The sequence below is a fragment of the Monodon monoceros genome, unplaced genomic scaffold (genome assembly GCF_005190385.1).
Source record: "Monodon monoceros isolate NGI ecotype Baffin Bay Population unplaced genomic scaffold, NGI_Narwhal_1 Super_Scaffold_5, whole genome shotgun sequence".
NCBI lineage: Eukaryota > Metazoa > Chordata > Mammalia > Artiodactyla > Monodontidae > Monodon > Monodon monoceros.
In genome coordinates this window covers 90,356,783-90,376,703 of record NW_021703782.1, presented here as the reverse complement: position 1 = coordinate 90,376,703, position 19,921 = coordinate 90,356,783, and the positions used below count along the sequence as shown (strand labels likewise).

Here is a 19,921-nt window from a genome sequence, read left to right as displayed (position 1 = left end):
GGAGGCCCCAGCGGGCGCGCCCCCGCCACACTTACGCCGCGCGCGCCCGCCCGCCCCGCCCACCGTTGCTATAAAGGGAAAGCGGGCTGCGCGCTTTCCACGCTTCGTCCGGCGCCTTGGATCCGCTTCCGTGTATTCCAGTGTAAGGTCGCTAGTCGGACAGCAGCAGCCAAGATGGTGAAGCAGATTGAGAACAAGGTAAGCGTTCTGGGGCCGGCCAGGGCGCGGCGCGCAGCGCCGGCAGGTGGGGTAGGCGGTGGGCCGGAGGTGGGCAGGCCGCCCCTTCGCATCCCTGGAGGAAGGGGACGCGGCGACTCGGCCTGGGACTGCGAGGAGCCCGGGCCTGGGCGCCCCCGGGGCGGTGGAGCGTGCCCTGGAGGGCTAGGTCCGGGTAACCTATGCGCCCGGGGGATGCACGCGCGTGGGGAGCGCCCTGGAGTCCTCCATTGCGCCTCCGCCCCCTCCCCACCCCAGCTGGGAAACCGCGATTGGGTGAAGGATGGAGGGAGTCTGCCTTTGGCCCCCATTTGTATCCGAACATGGGCCCGGGCAAGGAGGTGGAGGGCTCCTTGGAGAAAGCCGGGGCTTGCTGGCTGCCACTCTCCCCGGGGAGCGGCGTGATCCACCCGCGCTGGGTGCAGTGAGCTCCCTGGGGAGTGGATTTAGGCCGGACACCCCCGGCTGCCTCCAGCACTGCTCGGCCGCAGAGCTGACGCGTGTTGCATCCGCGCGAAGGGAGCGGTTCCGGGCTGGAGACACCCCCCGAACCCTTTCGCTTGTACAAGTCCGGCCCTAGGGGCCCAGGTGGCGTCAAGGAGGTGAAGTCCGGGCCGCGCCCTCGGGACTCCTCCTCCTGCGGCGCAGGGCGTGTTTCCGGCAGCTCTGGCTTTGGAATGACTCAGTCCGCAAGGCTGGGCCCAGGGACCTTCACTGCCCTGCCCATCTGTGATTCACCCACGGTGAATTTCGTGGTCGGTGGGTTTCGCTAGAGCCAGGAGTGCCCCTGAGAGCGGCCGCGCCCCGTTGTGTGCTCGTCGGCTTTCTGGTACCCAGACGGCGGTTCTGTCCTTTTAGGAATGCTCAAGACAAAAAGTGTTCCATGTCGAGAGTTATTGCAAACTTAATACCTTCCTGCTTGGAAAACTCAGAGCCTAACAGTGTCTGGTGTACTGTGGCCCCTCAAGGAGTGGATGTTAAATGCTGAGGCACAAAACTGAGTGGGAGAAAACTGATGTTGCTCAAACAGTGGGACGAAACCGTTTACCCTGCGATACCGCCCACCCCAGTAAAGCAGGGGAAAGGCGGGTCGAGTGCCCCGACCTGGTTTAGGTGCTGGGGTTAGCTTTGGAAATGGAAGTTTGTCTGTTAATGATTCCTTATGTTTTTGTTCCTTTTACAACCAGAAAACATAAAGATCGTTGTAGAAAGTTTGGGAAGAGAGATCTTCTATTTCCTAGACGCAACCACAAAATAGTTGAGGTTGTTTTTATTTCCGAGCTGTGTGTTTGTCGTCTAATTTAGCCTGAACACTTTCCGTGTAATTAGAAGCTTTTTGCAATCATTTCAATATCTGAAGACATTGCTGGACATTTGGGCAGTTTTAAACGCTTCAGTGAATGTTTCTGTTCATAAGGCTTTATACAGAGTTCAGGCTGTTTCCTCAGGTTAGGGTCTTGAGTGCAGGGTCAAGGGATGTGAACCTTTTATGACTTATTAACAACCTTTTCATTGGTTGAAAAGAGAGTGCCTTGGGCTTCCCTGGTGGCGCAGTGGTTGAGAATCCGCCTGCCAGTGCAGGAGACATGGGTTCGAGCCCTGGTCCGAGAAGATCCCACATGCCACAGAGCAACTAAGCCTGTGTGCCACAACTACTGAAGCCAGCACGCCTAGAGCCCATGCTCTGCAACAAGAGAAGCCACCGCAGTGAGAAGCCTGTGCACCACAACGAAGAGGTGCCCCCGCTCGCTGCAACTAGAGAGAAGCCCATGTGCAGCAACGAAGACCCAATGCAGCCAAAAATAAATAAATTTATTTAAAAAAGGAAGAAAAGAGAGAGCCTTAATATTGAGTTTTTTCCACATATTTTTATTCAGTGTCTACTGAGTGACAACAGTCTATGAGGGGAGGAGCGGGTGGTCTTCTGCAGAGTCTGGTGACCTCATCAGTAGAACATCTGAAAACCTATGAAAGGAGTGAGAAATCTTTGGTCTATATGAATTGTTTCAGAATCCAAACACTACGAGCAGAAAGTTGGTTCCTGGAGCACATTTCAGTCTTTCCCTACTTTAGTTCTCCTAATTGTGGCACCCTCCTCCCCTCATCAATACCAAGAGGTACAAGGGTAACAGGAAATTCATTACCCAGAAAAGCACCATGGCCTGGGGCCCAAAGTCCCTGATAATTAGTTGATGTTCAAAACTATGATCCAGAGTCAATCAAAAGCTAAGCTAATGTTTCTTGTAAATTTTGAGTACACTTTAGCTTTTCATCCTGATGGACTTCGTGCCGTGGGCCATCCAAGACAACTCTGAGGTTTTGGTAGTTTAGAGCCACTGGGATCCATTTCAGCTCCAAGTGTGTTAATGGACTATAAAAGTGAGGAGGAAGAAATCAAGTTTTTTGAAGAATGGCCACTGCCATTTCTTTTCTTCTTTTTTTCTAATAGTATTTTATTCATTTTTAAAAATTGTTTAGATTTAATTTTATTTATTTTTTTATACAGCAGGTTCTTTTTTTTTTTGCGGTACGCGGGCCTCTCACTGCCGTGGCCTCTCCCATTGCGGAGCACGGACTCCAGACACGCAGGCCCAGCGGCCATGGCTCACGGGCCCAGCCGCCCTGCGGCACGTGGGATCCTCCCAGACTGGGGCACAAACCTGTGTCCCCTGCATCGGCAGGCGGACTCTCAACCACTGCACCACCCAGGAAGCCCCAACAGGTTCTTATTAGTCATCAGTTTTATACACATCAGTGTGTACATGTTAATTCCAGTCGCCCAATTCAGCACACCACAATCCCCATCCCCCTGCGGTTTCCCTCCCTTGGTGTCCATACATTTGTTCCCTACATCTGTGTCTCAACTTCTGCCCTGCAAACCGGTTCATCTGTACCATTTTTCTAGGTTCCACATACATGCGTTAATGTACGATATTTGTTTTTCTCTTTCTGACTTACTTCACTCTGTATGACAGTCTCTAGATCCATCCATGTCTCAACAAATGACTCAATTTCGATGGGCATTTAGGTTGCTTCCATGACCTGGCTATTGTAAATAGTGCTGCAGTGAACACTGGGGTGCATGTGTCTTTCTGAATTATGGTTTTCTCTGGGTATATGCCCAGTAGTGGGATTGCTGGATCCTATGGTAATTCTATTTTTAGTTTCTTAGGAACCTCCATACTGTTCTCCATAGTGGCTGTATCAGTTTACATTCCCACCAACAGTGCAAGGGGTTCCCTTTTCTCCACACCCTCTCCAGCATTTGTTGTTTGTAGATTTTCTGATGATGCCCATTCTAACTGGTGTGAGGTGATACCTCATTGTAGTTTTGATTTGCATTTCTCTAATAATTAGTGATGTTGAGCAGCTTTATATGTGCTTCTTGGCCATCTGTATGTCTTCTTTGGAGAAATGTCTGTTTACGTCTTTTGCCCATTTTTGGATTGGGTTGTTTGTTTCTTTAATATCGAGCTGCATGAGCTGTTTATATATTTTGGAGATTAATCCTTTGTCCATTGATTCGTTTGCAAATACTTTCTCCCATTCTGAGGGCTGTCTTTTCGTCTTGTTTATGGTTTCCTTTGCTGTGCAAAAGCTTTGAAGTTTCATTAGGTCCCATTTGTTGATTTTTGTTTTTATTCCCATTACTCTAGGAGGTGGATCAAAAAACATCTTGCTGTGATTTATGTCAAAGAGTGTTCTTCCTATGTTTTCCTCTAAGAGTTTTCTAGTGTCCAGTCTTACATTTAGGTCTCGAATCCATTTTGAGTTTATTTTTGTGTATGGTGTTAGGGAGTGTTCTAATTTCCTTCTTTTACATGTAGCTGTCCAGTTTTCCCAGCACCACTTATTGAAGAGACTGTCTTTTCTCCATTGTATATCCTTGCCTCCTTTGTCATAGATTAGTTGACCATAGGTGCATGGGTTTATCTCTGGGTTTTCTATCTTGTTCCATTGATCTATGTTCCTGTTTTTGTGTCAGTACCATATTGTCTTGATTACTGTAGCTTTGTAGTATAGTCTGAAGTCAGGAGTCTGATTCCTTCAGCTCCATTTTTTTCCCTCAAGACTGCTTTGGCTATTCGGGGTCTTTTGTGTCTCCATACAAATTTTAAGATTTTTTGTTCTAGTTCCGTAAAAAATGCCATTGGTAATTTGATAGGGATTGCATTCAATCTGTAGATTGCTTTGGGCAGTATCGTCATTTTCACAGTGTTGATTCTTCCAATCCAAGAACATGGTATATCTCTCCATCTCTTGGTATCATCTTTAATTTCTTTCATCAGTGTCTTATAGTTTTCTGCATACAGGTCTTTTGTCTCCTTAGGTAGGTTTATTCCTAGGTATTTTATCCTTTTTATTGCAGTGGGAAATGGGAGTGTTTCCTTAATTTCTCTTTTAGATTTTTCATCATTAGTGTATAGGAATGCAAGGGATTTCTGTGCATTAATTTTGTATCCTGCTACTTTACCAAATTCATTGATTAGCTCTAGTAGTTTTCTGGTGGCATTTTTAGAATTCTCTCTATATATAGTATCATTTCATCTGCAAATAGTGACAGTTTTACTTCTTCTTTTCCAATTTGTATTCCTTTTATTTCTTTTTCTTCTCTGATGGCTGTGGCTAAAACTTCCAAAACTATGTTGAATAATAGTGGTGAGAGTGGACATCCTTGTGTTGTTCCTGATCTTAGAGGAAATGTTTTCAGTTTTTCACCATTGAGAATGATGTTTGCTGTGGGTTTGTCGTATATGGCCTTTATTATGTTGAGGTAGGTTCCCTCTATGCCCACTTTCTGGAGAGTTTTTATCATAAATGGGTGTTGAATTTTGTCAAAAGCTTTTTCTGCATCTATTGAGATGATCATATGGTTTTTCTTCTTCAATTTGTTAATATGGTGTATCGAATTGATTGATTTGCATATATTGAAGAATCCTTGCATCCCTGGGATAAATCTCACTTGATCATGGTGTATGATCCTTTTAATGTGCTGTTGGATTCTGTTTGCTAGTATTTTGTTGAGGATTTTTGCATCTACATTCATCAGTGATATTGGTCTGTAATTTTCTTTTTTTGTAGTATCTTTGTCTGGTTTTGGTATCAGGGTGATGATGGCCTCATAGAATGAGTTTGGGAGTGTTCCTTCCTCTGCAATTTTTGGAAGAATTTGAGAAGGATGGGTGTTAGCTCTTCTCTAAATGTTTGATAGAATTCACCCGTGAAGCCATCTGGTCGTGGACTTTTGTTTGTTGGAAGATTTTTAATCACAGTTTCAATTTCATTACTTGTGATTGGTTTGTTCATATTTTCTGTTTCTTCCGCGTTCAGTCTTGGAAGGTTATACCTTTCTAAGAATTTGTCCATTTCTTCCAGGTTGGCCATTTTATTGGCATAGAGTTGCTTGTAGTAGTCTCTTAGGATGCTTTGTATTTCTGCAGTGTCTGTTGTAACTTCTTTTTCGTTTCTAATTTTATTGATTTGAGTCCTCTCCCTCTTTTTCTTGATGAGTCTGGCTAATGGTTTGTCAATTTTGTTTATCTTCTCAAGAACCAGCTTTTAGTTTTATTGATCCTTGCTATTGTTTTCTTTGTTTCTATTTCATTTATTTCTGCTCTGATCTTTATGATTTCTTTCCTTCTGCTGACTTTGGGTTTTGTTTGTTCTTCTTTCTCTAGTTCCTTCAGGTGTAAGGTTAGATTGTTTGAGATTTTTCTTGTTTCTTTAGGTAGGCTTGTATAGCTATAAACTTCCCTCTTAGAACTGCTCTTGCTGCATCCCATAGGTTTTGGATCGTCGTGTTTTCATTGTCACTTGTCTCTAGGTATTTTTTAATTTCCTCTTTGATTTCTTTAGTGATCTCTTGGTTATTTAGTAACGTAGCGTTTAGCCTCCATGTGTTTGTGTTTTTTACGTTTTTTTCCCCTGTAATTCATTTCTAATCTCATAGTGTTGTGGTCAGCAAAGATGCTTGATATGATTTCAGTTTTCTTAAATTTACTGAGGCTTGATTTGTGACCCAAGGTGTGATCTGTCCTGGAGAATGTTCCATGCGCACTTGAGAAAAAAGTGTAATCTGCTGTTTTTGGATGGAATGTCCTATAAATATCAGTTAAATCTATCTGGTCTATTGTGTCATTTAAAGCTTCTGTTTCCTTATTTATTTTCATTTTGGATGATCAGTCCATTGGTGTAAGTGAGGTGTTAAAGTCCCCCACTATTATTGTGTTAATGTCGATTTCCCCTTTTATGGCTGTTAGCAGTTGCCTTATGTATTGAGGTGCTCCTATGTTGGGTGCATATATATTTGTAATTTTTATATCTTCTTTTTGGATTGATCCCTTGATCATTATGTAGTGTCCTTCCTTGTCTCTTGTAACATTCCTTACTTTAAAGTTTATTTTATCTGATATGAGTATAGCTACTCCAGCTTTCTTTTGATTTCCATTTGCATGGAATATCTTTTTCCATCCCCTCACTTTCAGTCTCTGTATGTGTCCCTAGGTCTGAAGTGGGTCTCTTGTAGACAGCATATATATGGGTCTTGTTTTTGTATCCATTCAGCAAGCCTATGTCTTTTGGTTGGAGCATTTAATCCATTCACGTTTAAGGTAATTATTGATATATATGTTCCTATGACCATTTTCTTAATTGTTTTGGGTTTGTTTTTGTAGGTCCTTTTCTTCTCCTGTGTTTCCCACTTAGAGAAGTTCCTTTAGCATTTGTTGTAGAGCTGGTTTGGTGGTGCTGAATTCTCTTAGCTTTTGCTTGTCTGTAAAGCTTTTGATTTCTCCATCGAATCTGAATGAGATCCTTGCTGGGTAGAGTAATCTTGGTTGAAGGTTCTTCCCTTTCATCTCTTTAAGTATATCATGCCACTCCCTTCTGGCTTGTAGAGTTTCTGCTGAGAAATCAGCTGTTAACCTTATGGGAGTTCCCTTGTATGTTATTTATCGTTTTTCCCTTGCTGCTTTCAATAATTTTTCTTTGTCTTTAATTTTTGCCCATTTGATTACTATGTGTCTCGGCATGTTTCTCCTTGGGTTTATCCTGTATGGGACTTGCTGCGCTTCCTGGACTTGGGTGGCTATTTCCTTTCCCATGTTAGGGAAGTTTTTGACTATAATCTCTTCAAATATTTTCTCTGGTCCTTTCTCTCTCTCTTCTCCTTCTGGGACCCCTATAATGTGAATGTTGTTGCGTTTAATGTTGTCCCAGAGGTCTCTTAGGCTGTCTTCATTTCTTTTCATTCTTTTTTCTTCATTCTGTTCCGCAGCAGTGAATTCCACCATTCTCTCTTCCAGATCACTTATTCGTTTTTCTGCCTCAGTTATTCTGCTATTGACTCCTTCTAGTGTAGTTTTCATTTCAGTTATTGTATTGTTCATCTCTGTTTGTTTGTTCTTTAATTTGTCTAGGTCTTTGTTAAACATTTCTTGCATCTTCTCGATCTTTGCCTCCATTCTTTTTCCGAGGTCCTGGATCATCTTCACTATCATCATTCTGAATTCTTTTTCTGGAAGGTTGCCTATCTCCACTTCATTTAGTTGTTTTTCTGGGGTGTTATCTTGTTCCTTCATATGGTACATAGCCCTCTGCCTTTTCATTTTGTCTGTCTTTCTGTGAATGTGGTTTTTGTTCCACAGGCTGCAGGATTGTTACTCATTTTATATATACGTATTTTTAATTTATTTATTAGTTTTGTCTGTTGGGTCTTTGTTGCTGTGCGCAGGCTTTCTCTAGTTGTGTCGAGCAGTGGCTACTCTTCGTTGTGGTGCATGGGCTTCTCATTGCAGTGGCTTCTCTTGTTGCGGAGCACGGGCTCTAGGCACACAGGCTTCAGTAGTTGTGGCACTTGGGCTCAGTAGTTGTGGCTCATGGGCTCTAGAGTGCAAGCTCAGTAGTTGTGGCGCGTGGGCTTATTTGCTCCTCGGCACGTGGGATCTTCCCGGACCAGGGCTTGAACCCATGTACCCTACATTGGCAGGCGGATTCCTAACCACTGCGCCACCTGGGATGTCCCTGCCGCCTTTTCTTGAACTCCCAACTTTAACAGGCACTTTGCTGAATGCTTTTTTACAAACCACTCTTATGCCTGTTGATTACCTTTGGAATGGGTGTGTTTAGGAAAAGAGATGCTAGGTGCTGCTCTTATTTATCTGCCCCAAATACATTGTTTTGTTTTCAGAATGTTTGTGTTAGTGATGGTAGTTTCCTCACTGGTAGTTTCTGGGAGCTAGAGATTATGGTTGGCTTCTTAGTCACATAGTATTCAGTCATTTTCACACTGATGTCTGTTGTAGGCAAACTTTAGTGTCCAGAGAATAGAACTTGTCGTGAAGTTCTACATATACCTGGCTCTGTGACTCATGTTCAGTGAAGCCAAAAGTTATTGCTGAAAAATATTCTAGGTTGAGAGTAACCTCACCTGTATTTACTGAGGGCCAACCATGTTTACAAAACCATGGATTCATCTGACCAGACGTTGTCAATCTTTACTTCCCTGTCTTACCTGGATCTTGCAGTAAAGAATGGCTGGTTTGACCTAAAAAAGTCACATTAGGGAAGGCTTTGAAGGAAATTCATCTGGAAAAAAATCGGTGATGGTTTGGGAAAACAATTTCTGTACTTCTTACTCTCTGTGTGCACCCTCCACTACACACACACACCTCCCCACGCCCAAAGGTGTGGTGTGTTCATTTGTATGCAGGTTTGTACCTGCATAACTGAAACGGGTACAGAAGTCATGACCTACCCATTCCAGGAAACACCATTTGTGAATTGTTTTCCCCAATAAACATGAGGCAGAAATTAGAAATCTAGAGCAGTAACTTCAGAGGAATTCACTTTAGTTTTTTTTTCGTTAACGGTGCATTATTTACTTTCTTCTTTACTTGGACCAAATCTGATCCGATTCTTAGCTTTCAAAGGAGGGGGGTGGTGGTGCTGGTTTTTAATTAAACCAATGTGACTGGCATTTTTCCCTGTGAAGAAAACCGAGACTTCAGATATAGACGTTTGTGTTTTGATTTCTCTTCATGGCCTTGGTTTGGGTCAGCACCAGCTGACTGACTGTGGTTAAAAAAGAGTAGTCCCTTGTTAACTAGAAGGTTAGGTTGCTAGGGTTACAGTATCAAAACCATTGGTAAATTATTCAGGGAGGTTGGTGGTAAGGGATTTCTTGATCATTTCTACTGGTGGAATTTTATTCAACAAGCATGGCTTACGAAAAATAACAAAGAAAATTCCCTTCATAAGGGACTAAAACTTTCATTTGGTCAACAATGAAGGCAGAAATCAACAATAGTATGTATGATCTCAATTCTGGAAACTCCACTAAAAAGAGTATAGGGACATATGCTTAATGTCAACAGTGGGTGTAAGGGTGTGGAGAAGGTTCTTTTCCTTGATATTTATTTTTTTGACCTTTTGGATGTTCTACCATAGACAATATTAGCTTAATCAAAAAGTTTTAGTTTTAAAAATAACTTGTGGTGTTTTAGTTGCAAGATTCTGTGCCTTTGTGACTTATTCAATTGAAGTGTGATTCCTTGGGTCAATCAATGAGCATTTAGTGAATGTCTACCATATATTATACCTAGATTTGATGTGGAAACTTTTTTTTATAAATTTATTTTATGTATTTATATTTTTTTGGCTGCGTTGTGTCTTCGTTGCTGCTCGCCGGCTTTCTCTAGTTGTGGCCAGCGGGGGCTACGCTTCATTGCGGTGTGCGGGCTTCTCATTGCGGTGGCTTCTCGTGTTGCAGAGCATGGGCTCTGCGCGCATGGGCTTCAGTAGTTGTGGCATGCAGGCTCAGTAGTTGTGGCGCACAGGCTTAGTTGCTCCACAGCATGTGGGATCTTCCCAGACCAGGGCTCGAACCCATGTCCCCTGCATTGGCAGGTGGATTCTTAACCACTGCACCACCAGGGAAGTCCAGATGTGGAAACATTTTTAATACAAATGTCTTTATTTTCCTTTCATTTAGCTTGGATGTGGATTAACCAATTAATATTTTATATTTATGAAGACATGAATATTGATACACTGTATACATCATACTTGTTTCATCTTATCAAATAACATTACACCACAGTAGGATTTCTTCAAACAATTTATTTGCTTTGTTTTCCTTTTTTTATTAAAAAAATAGGCCCTGAAAGCAGGACCTCCAAATTGTTTTGTGTCGCATTTTATCAGGGCTTTTGGAAATAAACGTAACTGAACATCTGCTTTTCTCTTTCCCTTAGTATGCTTTTCAGGAAGCCTTGAACAGTGCAGGAGAGAAACTCGTAGTAGTCGACTTCTCAGCCACGTGGTGTGGGCCTTGCAAAATGATCAAGCCTTTCTTTCATGTAAGTATTTATTAGCCAACTTCTGCTTTTGTAAACTATTTGTGTGTCTGGGGTTGGTGGTCACAAAGCTAGGAAAGAAGGACAGTTAGAGGTTTTGTTGTTGTTGGATCTTTGGTCTAAAAACCATAGCATAACAGTTTAGGTTTGACACATACAGACTATTGAAGACAACTTTCAGAAGTTAATTTGGTTGGCATAAGTGGTTTCGTTTTTCTTCACAGTGAAACATGGGCCCTATTTGAAGTTCAGGAATCAGAGTTGATGTTTCAAGTTATTTTATACCAAGGAGAATTTGATTCAGGGAAAATGTCTTTTATGCTTACCTGTCCCTAAATATTGGGATCTTTAGTCCCTACTTTTAAGTTTCCATTTAAGAATCTTGAGTGTGTTGGCTGCCATTACCCACTGCTAAATCTCTGTGGATTTTTTTTTCTAATTTTCTAGTCTCTCTCTGAAAAGTATTCCAACGTAGTGTTCCTCGAAGTAGATGTGGATGACTGTCAGGTATGTGGCTGGAAATTTGGAATAATGTTGAGCTTTTTGCATTGGCCTTTTTCTCTGAATTACACATTGCTTGTTCTCATAAATAAGTAAAACACTAGAATTACAACCCTAGTTAAAAAGTTTATTTCAAAAGAACGGGTAATTGTGCCAATTATGAGCTTAATCCTAGATGTCAGGAGCTAAGTACATCACATCCTAAAATAAAATAGTTAAGGCATCTGTTACCCATCTTTACTTAGTCACCTGTCATTCTAAAAGCCCAAGTAATCTACCTAACATTCTGAGATGCTCGACAAACAGAAATTGAAGAGACCAAACACCAAGATGCCTGATTAGACAGCTGAGAGAAGAATTGGGGGGAACATTTCAAGATTGGTTTAATTTAACAAATGCTCGTTTAGCACTTGGGACCAGGCGCACTGTTCTTTGTGCATAACAAGTATGGATTCATTTAATCCTTTGTCCTGTCATCATGCCCAGGTTGACCGTGGAGTTACAGTTAGTAAGTAGCAGAGCAGGGATTTAAACGTGTGTGGGCAGGTTTGCTTAGCCCCAGCAGGGCAGGAGTGGGTTAGGGTATGAAGTGGCAACAAAGGTGCTAGACCTGGCTTCCAGTCCTGGCCCAGTGACTTCTGCTCTAGGCTCATTCTCGTATCCCTTGAACCTTGGTTCTTCTATGACCAGATCTTAATACCTGCCCCCACCAACCTTGTAAGGTTGATTATTCATTGAGCAAACATGGAAATCCTGCAAAAGGTCCAGAAGGGTCTATAAAAAGGGTGGGGCCGGGGGTGGGGGAACATATGGCAGTATTTTCTAAGCCTGTGGGCACCTCCCAGTACCACACTGCTTATTCCCAGCACATTTCTCATCTTTCTTTCTTGCCGGACAAGCTCCTTGACTTAAGCTTCACATCCTCTCCAGGAATTCTCCTCTAGTTTACTCCCTTTTATGCCCAGACTAGGTTTGTTCCCTTCCTCTGTGTCCCCCTGGTGTCCTCTGCCCCTCTTTTTCGTGGATTGATGGTTGTCCAGTGGGAGGATCGTGTCCCTTATTAGCTCTGTGGGCTTGGTGAAGTTATCTATTCTGTGCCTCAGGTTGAGCCTCTGTTAAATGGCAGTGTTAATCCAGCATCGTAAGGCACTTGTCGGGATCATGTGAGATAAGACGTGTGAAGTGCTTAGAGCAGTGCCAGTAAGCTTAGCGATTACTATAATGATCTTTGTGTCTGTCCTCATTAGTCTGTCAGTTTCTTGGGATCAGGGACCCTGTCTTATTCGCCTTTGTTTCCTCTTTATCAGCACACCTGTCTGACCTGTGGTAGGTGAAGCATGAATGAATTGGTATGGTTGTCAAGTAAAGTTATTCTGATGTGTCCTGGGTTTTTGTTTTTTGCAGTACGCGGGCCTCTCACTGTTGTGGCCCCTCCCGTTGCGGAGCACAGGCTCCGGACGCGCAGGCTCAGAGGCCATGGCTCACGGGCCCAGCCACTCCGCGGCATGTGGGATCTTCCCGGACTGGGGCACGAACCCACGTGCCCTGCATCGGCAGGCGGACTCCCAACCACTGCACCACCAGGGAAGCCCTGGGTTTTTGTTTTAAGTAAGAGTAGATAGCATGTGTTTGTGAAAAAACTCTTGCTCCCTATTTTAACCTAACTTACTTTTTTAAATCTCGTCACCTTAGCCAGGTGAAAATGGCACCTGGAAGGGACTAAAGAAACTGGTACTGACCCTATCAGACAACAAGTGAATACATTTTTATTTGGAAGTACTAACATATGCTAGAGGCTGCACTAAGCCCTCTGCCTACATTGTATCATTTCATCCAGGCAGTAACCATGAGAACTATTTTTATCAGCATCCCCCCTGAACAGATAATGGGACTGCAACACAGAAGGGTAAAAGGCCGATTGAGGGCTTCCCTGGTGGCGCAGTGGTTGAGAGTCCGCCTGCCCATGCAGGGGACACGGGTTCGTGCCCCGATCTGGGAAGATCCCACATGCTGCGGAGCCTGCGCGTCCAGAGCCTGTGCTCTGCAACAGTGAGAGGCCCACGTACAGCAAAAAAAAAAAAAAAAAAGGTCAATTGAGGCAGAGCCTGTGGATTTGGCCCCTGTACGGGGCTGGATCCAAGACCAATGCTTTCTGCCTCAATCCAAAACCTTTGGGAAGTAGGTGTGCAGAGCAGGCCCAGACTTCAATATGACAGCCCCTCCTTTAGACATGGTTGTCATCCTTATCATCACCCTGAAAGTATGTAGACCTCTAGACCCTGAAGTGACCTTCTCATAAGTTGGGGACCTTTCACTTTGAGCAACATATGATTTTGTGTTTGGGGGGGTGGGTTTTAATACTCTTAATGACAACTATTACACCATCTAAATAGCCTTATCAACCTTTTGCGGCATTAAAAATTGAATTCCAGAACCCTTTGGTCACCCCATACACATAGCAATAGTCTGTCAGTTCCTACTTACCTGGCCATTCAGCAGAGTTAGCAAGGCAGGTGATTGAAACAAAAAGGAGTTCATTATCAATCCATGAGTTGTTTTTCCCCCATGGAATTTATGAATTATGTGAGTGGATCTTCTTTTTGTTGCTTTGGAACGCTGTAGGTAAAACCATCCCCTGATTTTGGCTCGAAAAGAATCAGATGAGGGATAAAAATGACATCAATTCATTATTTTGAGTATTAGATCATATCATTAAAATAGATGGAATATTTTAGGACTGAATTTGTTTTTATATTTTTAATGCAGATAATTCCTGTCCATGCAGACTCAGGGTACTTAATGTTTATAGTATCTTTGGGGCAAACAACACCTAGTTTTAATAGAAAAATCTCTGAACACTTGGGCTGGAAGAGATTATCTTTTAGGTGTAATAGATTCAAATGGACAGCTAGGAGGCATGGACATATAATGTGGTACACACACAAAACAACTGTGTATGCATAGCGAAGTGTGAATACTACTTTTGAAAATGATAGACTGACCTTATTTCCTTAACAGCAGACTCTACTCCCAACTCTACAGAGTGTGATACTTATGAGCTCAAAAGAAACAAAGTAACTTAGGCCTGATAGTTTTGCAACCTTTTAGGATGCCATGTGTTTCCATTATCAGAACAGCCAGGAATGAGTTAATAACAGGTGACAACAGCAGATTTTAAAGTTATTTTGGCTATACAGAGTGCTGAGCTAGAAACCAATGAAACAAAAGTTAATAAGGTAAAATGTAGCCTCGTTACACTTACTAATAAAAACTAATAAAAATCTGAGATGGGCTAAAACTATAGGGATGGAGAACGGAGTGGGGGGGGGTGGGCTAAGGGGGAGTGTTTGACCACAGAGAAGCTAGTGAGGAAGTTTTATGGGAGTGCGGGAAGAGTTCTGTATCCTGATTATGGCAGTGTTTATATGACTACACAAGTTCCAGATTGTTTATTTTTTAAAAAATGGCAGGACCTGGCTCTGTCATTAGAGAGTGGCTAGCTTTCTGTTTTTAAATGAGGGAAGTGATAAACTTGAGATCAAGAATGTTTTTAAAACCTCAAAGGTAACTTACTTAATTTTTAAGTGTTCATGCCTTTCAAATCACTACAGGAGTGGGCAAATTGGTCCATAGAACAAGTAATAGAAAACAAAAGAAAAAAAGTAACAGAGGCAGTAGAGATCAAATATTAGTTATAGAACTACTAACCTTTACTGAGGTCCATAAAAGATTTTACTAGATGGGTATATACTGTCTTCCGGGATGTTGACTCGGTATTATTAAAATTCTAGTTAGTACTCTTAGATTCATCCAACATTTTTGGGAAATTGTTCATAACATTCTGAAATAATGTAGTCAGGAAAATCCTGGAAAGTATTTTGAAAAACTAATTAGGAGGGAAGTCATAGAGGATGGGAAAGGGCAGGCCCCATAAAGTACATTAGCAGCAGTAATTAAAACCGTGTGGTGTTGTAACCAGAGTAGGTATGTAGATCCATGGACAAGACTAAAAAGTCCAAAAAAGTAGAATCGAATCTATTAAACCATGTCTTAACAATTAACCATTTGGGGTTAAGACGTTGCATCCCTACCTCATTCTTTACCCCCAGATACAATCTAGAAGAAGTCCAAACATAAAAATTCTAGAAAATACTGAACACGTAGAAGTGATACACTGTCCATCACATTAACTGCCCCAGTTCTTATATTCTTAAGAATTTGATTAACTGTTTTTCTTTGTGGCCATTGCAGAAATGGGCCTGAACAGTTCACTCACAGAACTGGAGTCTCTTTCTAAATCCAACAGAGCACATGCTTTCAGTGACTGGCGTAGGGAAGGGCAGATGGACCCTGTTACATGCAAAGTCTTAAACTGGATGTCAAAAATCATGATACATACTGCTAAGCTGACACATTCAAATTGGGAGGTGGTTTAATCATGTGTATCTAGAGCCGTAAAGCGAATATTTTCATTCCCTTAGCAATGCTTACTTTCATGGGTGGGGATTGAACCATAGTGTAGAGGTGCTTAGGCAAAATCTGAGCCTTTTACATTATCGACCAGCAGATGAGTTAAAATGATCCATCCATACAGTGACAGCTTTCGGACCATAAAAAGGTGAGATTATACTTATCTAAATAATTAAAATCGAAAATGATCTTCTTAAACCGAGCAACTTTAAGGTTTTTTGCCCTGGGACGCATCTGAATTTTTTCACAAGAATGTGCGTAACCTAAAAGCCCAGTGTGGTGGATTCAATTATGGTACAGAATCCTGCGTCACCTTTAAAAAAAAAAATCCCTTTCTTACCCAATGAGAGAGAATTCTTAATGCTTTAAAAATTTACCATGTAAAGACTTGACTGCAATTTTTTTTTTTTTTTTTTGGGCTGTGCTGGGTCTTTGTTACTGTGTGTGGGCTTTCTCTAGTTGCAGCGAGCGGGGGCTACTCTTTGTTGTGGTGCACGGGCTTCTCGTTGCAGTGGCTTCTCTTGTTGCAGAGCACGGGCTCAGTAGTTGTGGCGCACAGGCTTAGTTGCTCCGCGGCATGTGGGATCTTCCCGGACCAGGGCTCGAACCCGTGTCCCCTGCATTGGCAGGCGGATTCTTAACCACTGCACCACCAGGGAAGTCCTTGACCGCAATTTTAAGACGTAAAACGTATGAACATGACTTACAAAACACTTCAAGTCTTTCTCAAAGCATTGACACCACTTCTGAGCATTTATCTTGTTTCTAGTTTTTTGTCTTATTTTATTGTAAGTTAGGCAGTTGTACCAATGCAGGAATGCTAAGCTCTGGCTAGGAGAGGTATAAGGCATCCAGAATCTGAGAATGGCAATTGGACTATCATTTCCATTGATTGGGACCCTGTAGTTTCTGCTGATAAGGCTTTGGGATTAGCGTTTTCATCTGAAGGTTGTGATCAGTATCCAGGTCCTGTTGTCTTTGGATGTGGAGTATCTTTTTTGGTAGGTTCCAGTCTTTGTCGATGGTTGTTTAACAATGAGTTGTGATGTTGGTGTGCTCGAGAGAGGAGGTGAGCTCAAGGTCCTTGTACTCCTTCTTCCTTACTTATCTCCAGGTCCTGTTTTGCATGCTTTTTATATGTGATGCAGGTCAGTTGCACCCCCAGTACTTTTCTATGATTAGAAGTGGCGGAAAGGGTGGCTCACACTTTCCAGACCACAGCCCTTCCACTGTGGGTACTATAAAAACAAAACTAACACCCACCTCCTTTGAGGCTTCCGCCAGCTGCTTGCATGAAAGTTGGTATCCAACTGGTGGCTTCCAAGTGTCAGGAAGAGACAGGGAAGGGACTGCAGTAAACTGCTGCTCTCCAAGTGCTGGGAGGGGCCGGCCCAGTGTTCCCAAATCTTCAAGCAATTGAGAGATTTTTTTTTTAAGCATTTACATGAACCAAGTAACATATCTAGACCAGCTTCAGCCCCCTAGACAACCAGTTTCCAACCTTTTAGCTAAACCAGTCCTTCGACCCTTCTAACTTGTCATCTTCTGGTTTCCCGATTACTCATCCTCAAGGTCCAGAACCTTGACATGTGCAGCTCATCGTCTTCCTGTCAACTCTCCACCCCATTTTCCATCCTGGATTCTCAGACTACAAGGGAATTTCTGGAATTGTAAATTGGTACAATTAAAATGTTATGATCTTCATTTGGATGGTCTTATCACAGGTTCTTGGGAATTTCCTTATGACTGTTGCTTTCAGTGAGTACTTAGTGCCTGGAATATAGTAGACATTCAGTACATACTAGCCGTTTTATTGCAGCCATTACTGCCCTTGTGCTTCTTGTTGCCCAGCATTTAAAGAAAAAGTAAAGGTTATCTGGAAGCAGCAGTGTCCACCACCCTTCCTGCCCAAACTGGCAACGGGACACATGCAATTTCATAAAGACGTAAAACCACACTTTTCTGCCCGTCAGAGGAACAGGTGAAGTTAGGCTGGTGTGCTACCATTGACTGGTGGCTCAATCTAGGAACTGCTCTTTTTTTTGGCGGGGGGCGGGGGGCAGGCATGCAGCCTGGCATATGGGATCTTAGTTCCCCAACCAGGGATCGAACCCATGCCCCCTACAGTGGAAGCTCGAAGTCTTAACCACTGGACTGCCAGGGAAGTCCTAGGACCACTCCATTTTTAATTCCCATGCCCCTTACTCCCAAATCCCCAACTGGAAGTCACCACAGTGTTTTTAGCTGACCTTCCTTCCTTTCCTGTGAAAGTTCTTTGGTTTCCGTGGTCTGCTTCTCAGTGTTCTGCCTCCGTGGTTGGTGTCCTCCACAGCTTTTGCTGCTTAGTTAGGGCTGTGTGGCTCTTTCTTCACTTCTCTCCTGATCCTCTTTGCAGTGCCAAGCTGATGTATTTGATCCCTAATGTACCTGTTCACTTGAAACTCTTGTCCAAACCAAACCCTTTTCATGGCATTCCCCCCACCAAACCTGGTGTGAACAAGGTGTTGAGAGGTAGGGGTTATAAGACAATAACAGAAAAACCAGTGTGGAGCTGTCCCTGTAGATCACCATGACTTTATTCTTGAACAAGTCCTTTGTAAATAAGTTGTTCCTCTCCCTGACAACTCTAAACTTTTGCCTTTATGATCATCAACTATGTACCTCACTCCAGTACAACTGGGAATAATTCGATTAAACAATTTGAGTCACTGTATAGTATCTGATTCTAGTATCTCTCAAAGATGAGAGTACGTATTAATTAGAATTTTAATTGAGAATATAACCAATTTGGCTTTTGTGCTGCCATTGTAGTCCTTGTTTAAGCATATAAAAATTGGCACTGAGTTCTGGGTACATAACAGGAAAAAGAATCTGGTTTTAGATCACAGGTACCAGAGCTCAGCACTCCTCATGGTCTTATTTTTAATCTTCTTTCTACACCTCCCTTCCCCCCAGGATGTTGCTTCAGAGTGTGAAGTCAAATGCATGCCAACCTTCCAGTTTTTTAAAAAGGGACAGAAGGTACGTACATCTGACCTTGAAGAAAACCAGCTGGGTAATTAATAAGAAAGCATGATATATAAAAGAAGAAACTGAAGTGACTTACCCTTCACATTGGGAAGCACATCCCCGTTTTTTCCTTTTAAGAATATTTAAATATGTCATTCTTCAGTAAGTACATAATGTGACATCTCATTGATAATTGATCTTTGCTAAAACTAAAATCACAGGGATTTGGTGATTAATCCCTGTGATTGGTGCTTCATGTTTATATCACAGTGCATTTATCTTTGTTCAGAGGTATTTGTGTAAAAAAACTGAGTCTTGACTTTTGAGGGGGTTTTGTTTTTGTTTGTTTTTAACTTTAAAGTTAAAAATGTAAATGGATGTAAATTTTAAATAAGCTTATACTTCCTCTCCTCCCCAGGCCCATTCTGTGGTCATATCTGATATACAAAATAGGGATGCAATGCTACATCTAATGGCAATTCAATATTCTCTCAACAGGTGGGTGAATTTTCTGGAGCTAATAAGGAAAAACTTGAAGCCACCATTAATGAATTAATCTAATCATGTTTTCTGAAGACATGACCAGCCTTTGGCTGTTTAAAACTTGTAATTTTTTTTATTTACAAAAAGGAAGGATCAAGTATGAAGACTATATACCTAACTGCCATCTGATAAGTGATAATAAAATATTAACTGTACCCTTTTTAAAACTGTCTGGTGTCTTTGCATAGTTTTCAAAATAAATGAAAACTGGCCATTTGATGATATTTAATGTCCTAGTTATTTTCATATGTTCTTGATCACCTTTTTTTTTTTTTTTTTAACCTTGTAGGCCACTGATGATTGAAGATTTTTCATGTACTTCTAGGAAAATCTTGTTGGAGGCAATGCACAGATAATAGAGTAATATGTTAAAATTCTGTTATTATTTTTGACCAAGTATTATTTTTTGTTCTAGCAAGCAGATCTCCTCTGCTCTCTGAATGGTCCTCATGACCAAAATTGATGTCTGCCCATGAAGGAATTGTTTATCTCTGGTTTCAGATTCCTGTCCCAAAGGTTACAGTGAGGTGCCAATTTTGCTAATGGTAAAGGAGTTCTATTATCTGTTAGGAATTCTTCATAGGTGGCTCACAAGGGAGTTCCCGCAAACATTACTGTGGGAATTTAATTCTCTCAAGTATCTAAGAAACTGGTTTTATAGGCCAGATAGAAGTTCCAACCTAAGCAGTAAAGAGTGTGGCCGTTACTGTTAATTTCATTCAAAGAACACTGTTTCTTGTGTTCTAGACCCAAAGGGCTGGAGGGATGCTTGCAGAAATAGTTTTTAAATTTGTACAGTAAAAAATCAGAATTAAATCTTATGCTCC

General features: G+C 42.1%; 1 protein-coding gene across 1 annotated transcript; it reads left to right on the top strand.

Moving 5' to 3' along the window:
• Positions 1 to 82: 82 nt before the first annotated feature.
• Positions 83 to 19,315, top strand: TXN (thioredoxin). Its single transcript, XM_029203411.1, has 5 exons — positions 83 to 198; positions 10,470 to 10,574; positions 11,019 to 11,078; positions 18,498 to 18,563; positions 19,050 to 19,315. Exons 1-5 carry the CDS (start codon positions 175 to 177, stop codon positions 19,110 to 19,112), a joined length of 318 nt encoding a protein of 105 aa, XP_029059244.1. The 5' UTR covers positions 83 to 174; the 3' UTR covers positions 19,113 to 19,315.
• The last annotated feature ends 606 nt before the right edge of the window (positions 19,316 to 19,921 follow it).

What these genes read in the sequence shown, in the direction of transcription:
- TXN (XM_029203411.1), top strand. Translation starts at nt 175, where the DNA reads ATGGTGAAGCAGATTGAGAACAAG. An exon ending in TGAAGCAGATTGAGAACAAG is followed by an intron (nt 199 to 10,469) that starts GTAAGCGTTCTG and finishes TCTTTCCCTTAG; the next exon opens with TATGCTTTTCAGGAAGCCTT. An exon ending in TAGATGTGGATGACTGTCAG is followed by an intron (nt 11,079 to 18,497) that starts GTATGTGGCTGG and finishes CCTTCCCCCCAG; the next exon opens with GATGTTGCTTCAGAGTGTGA.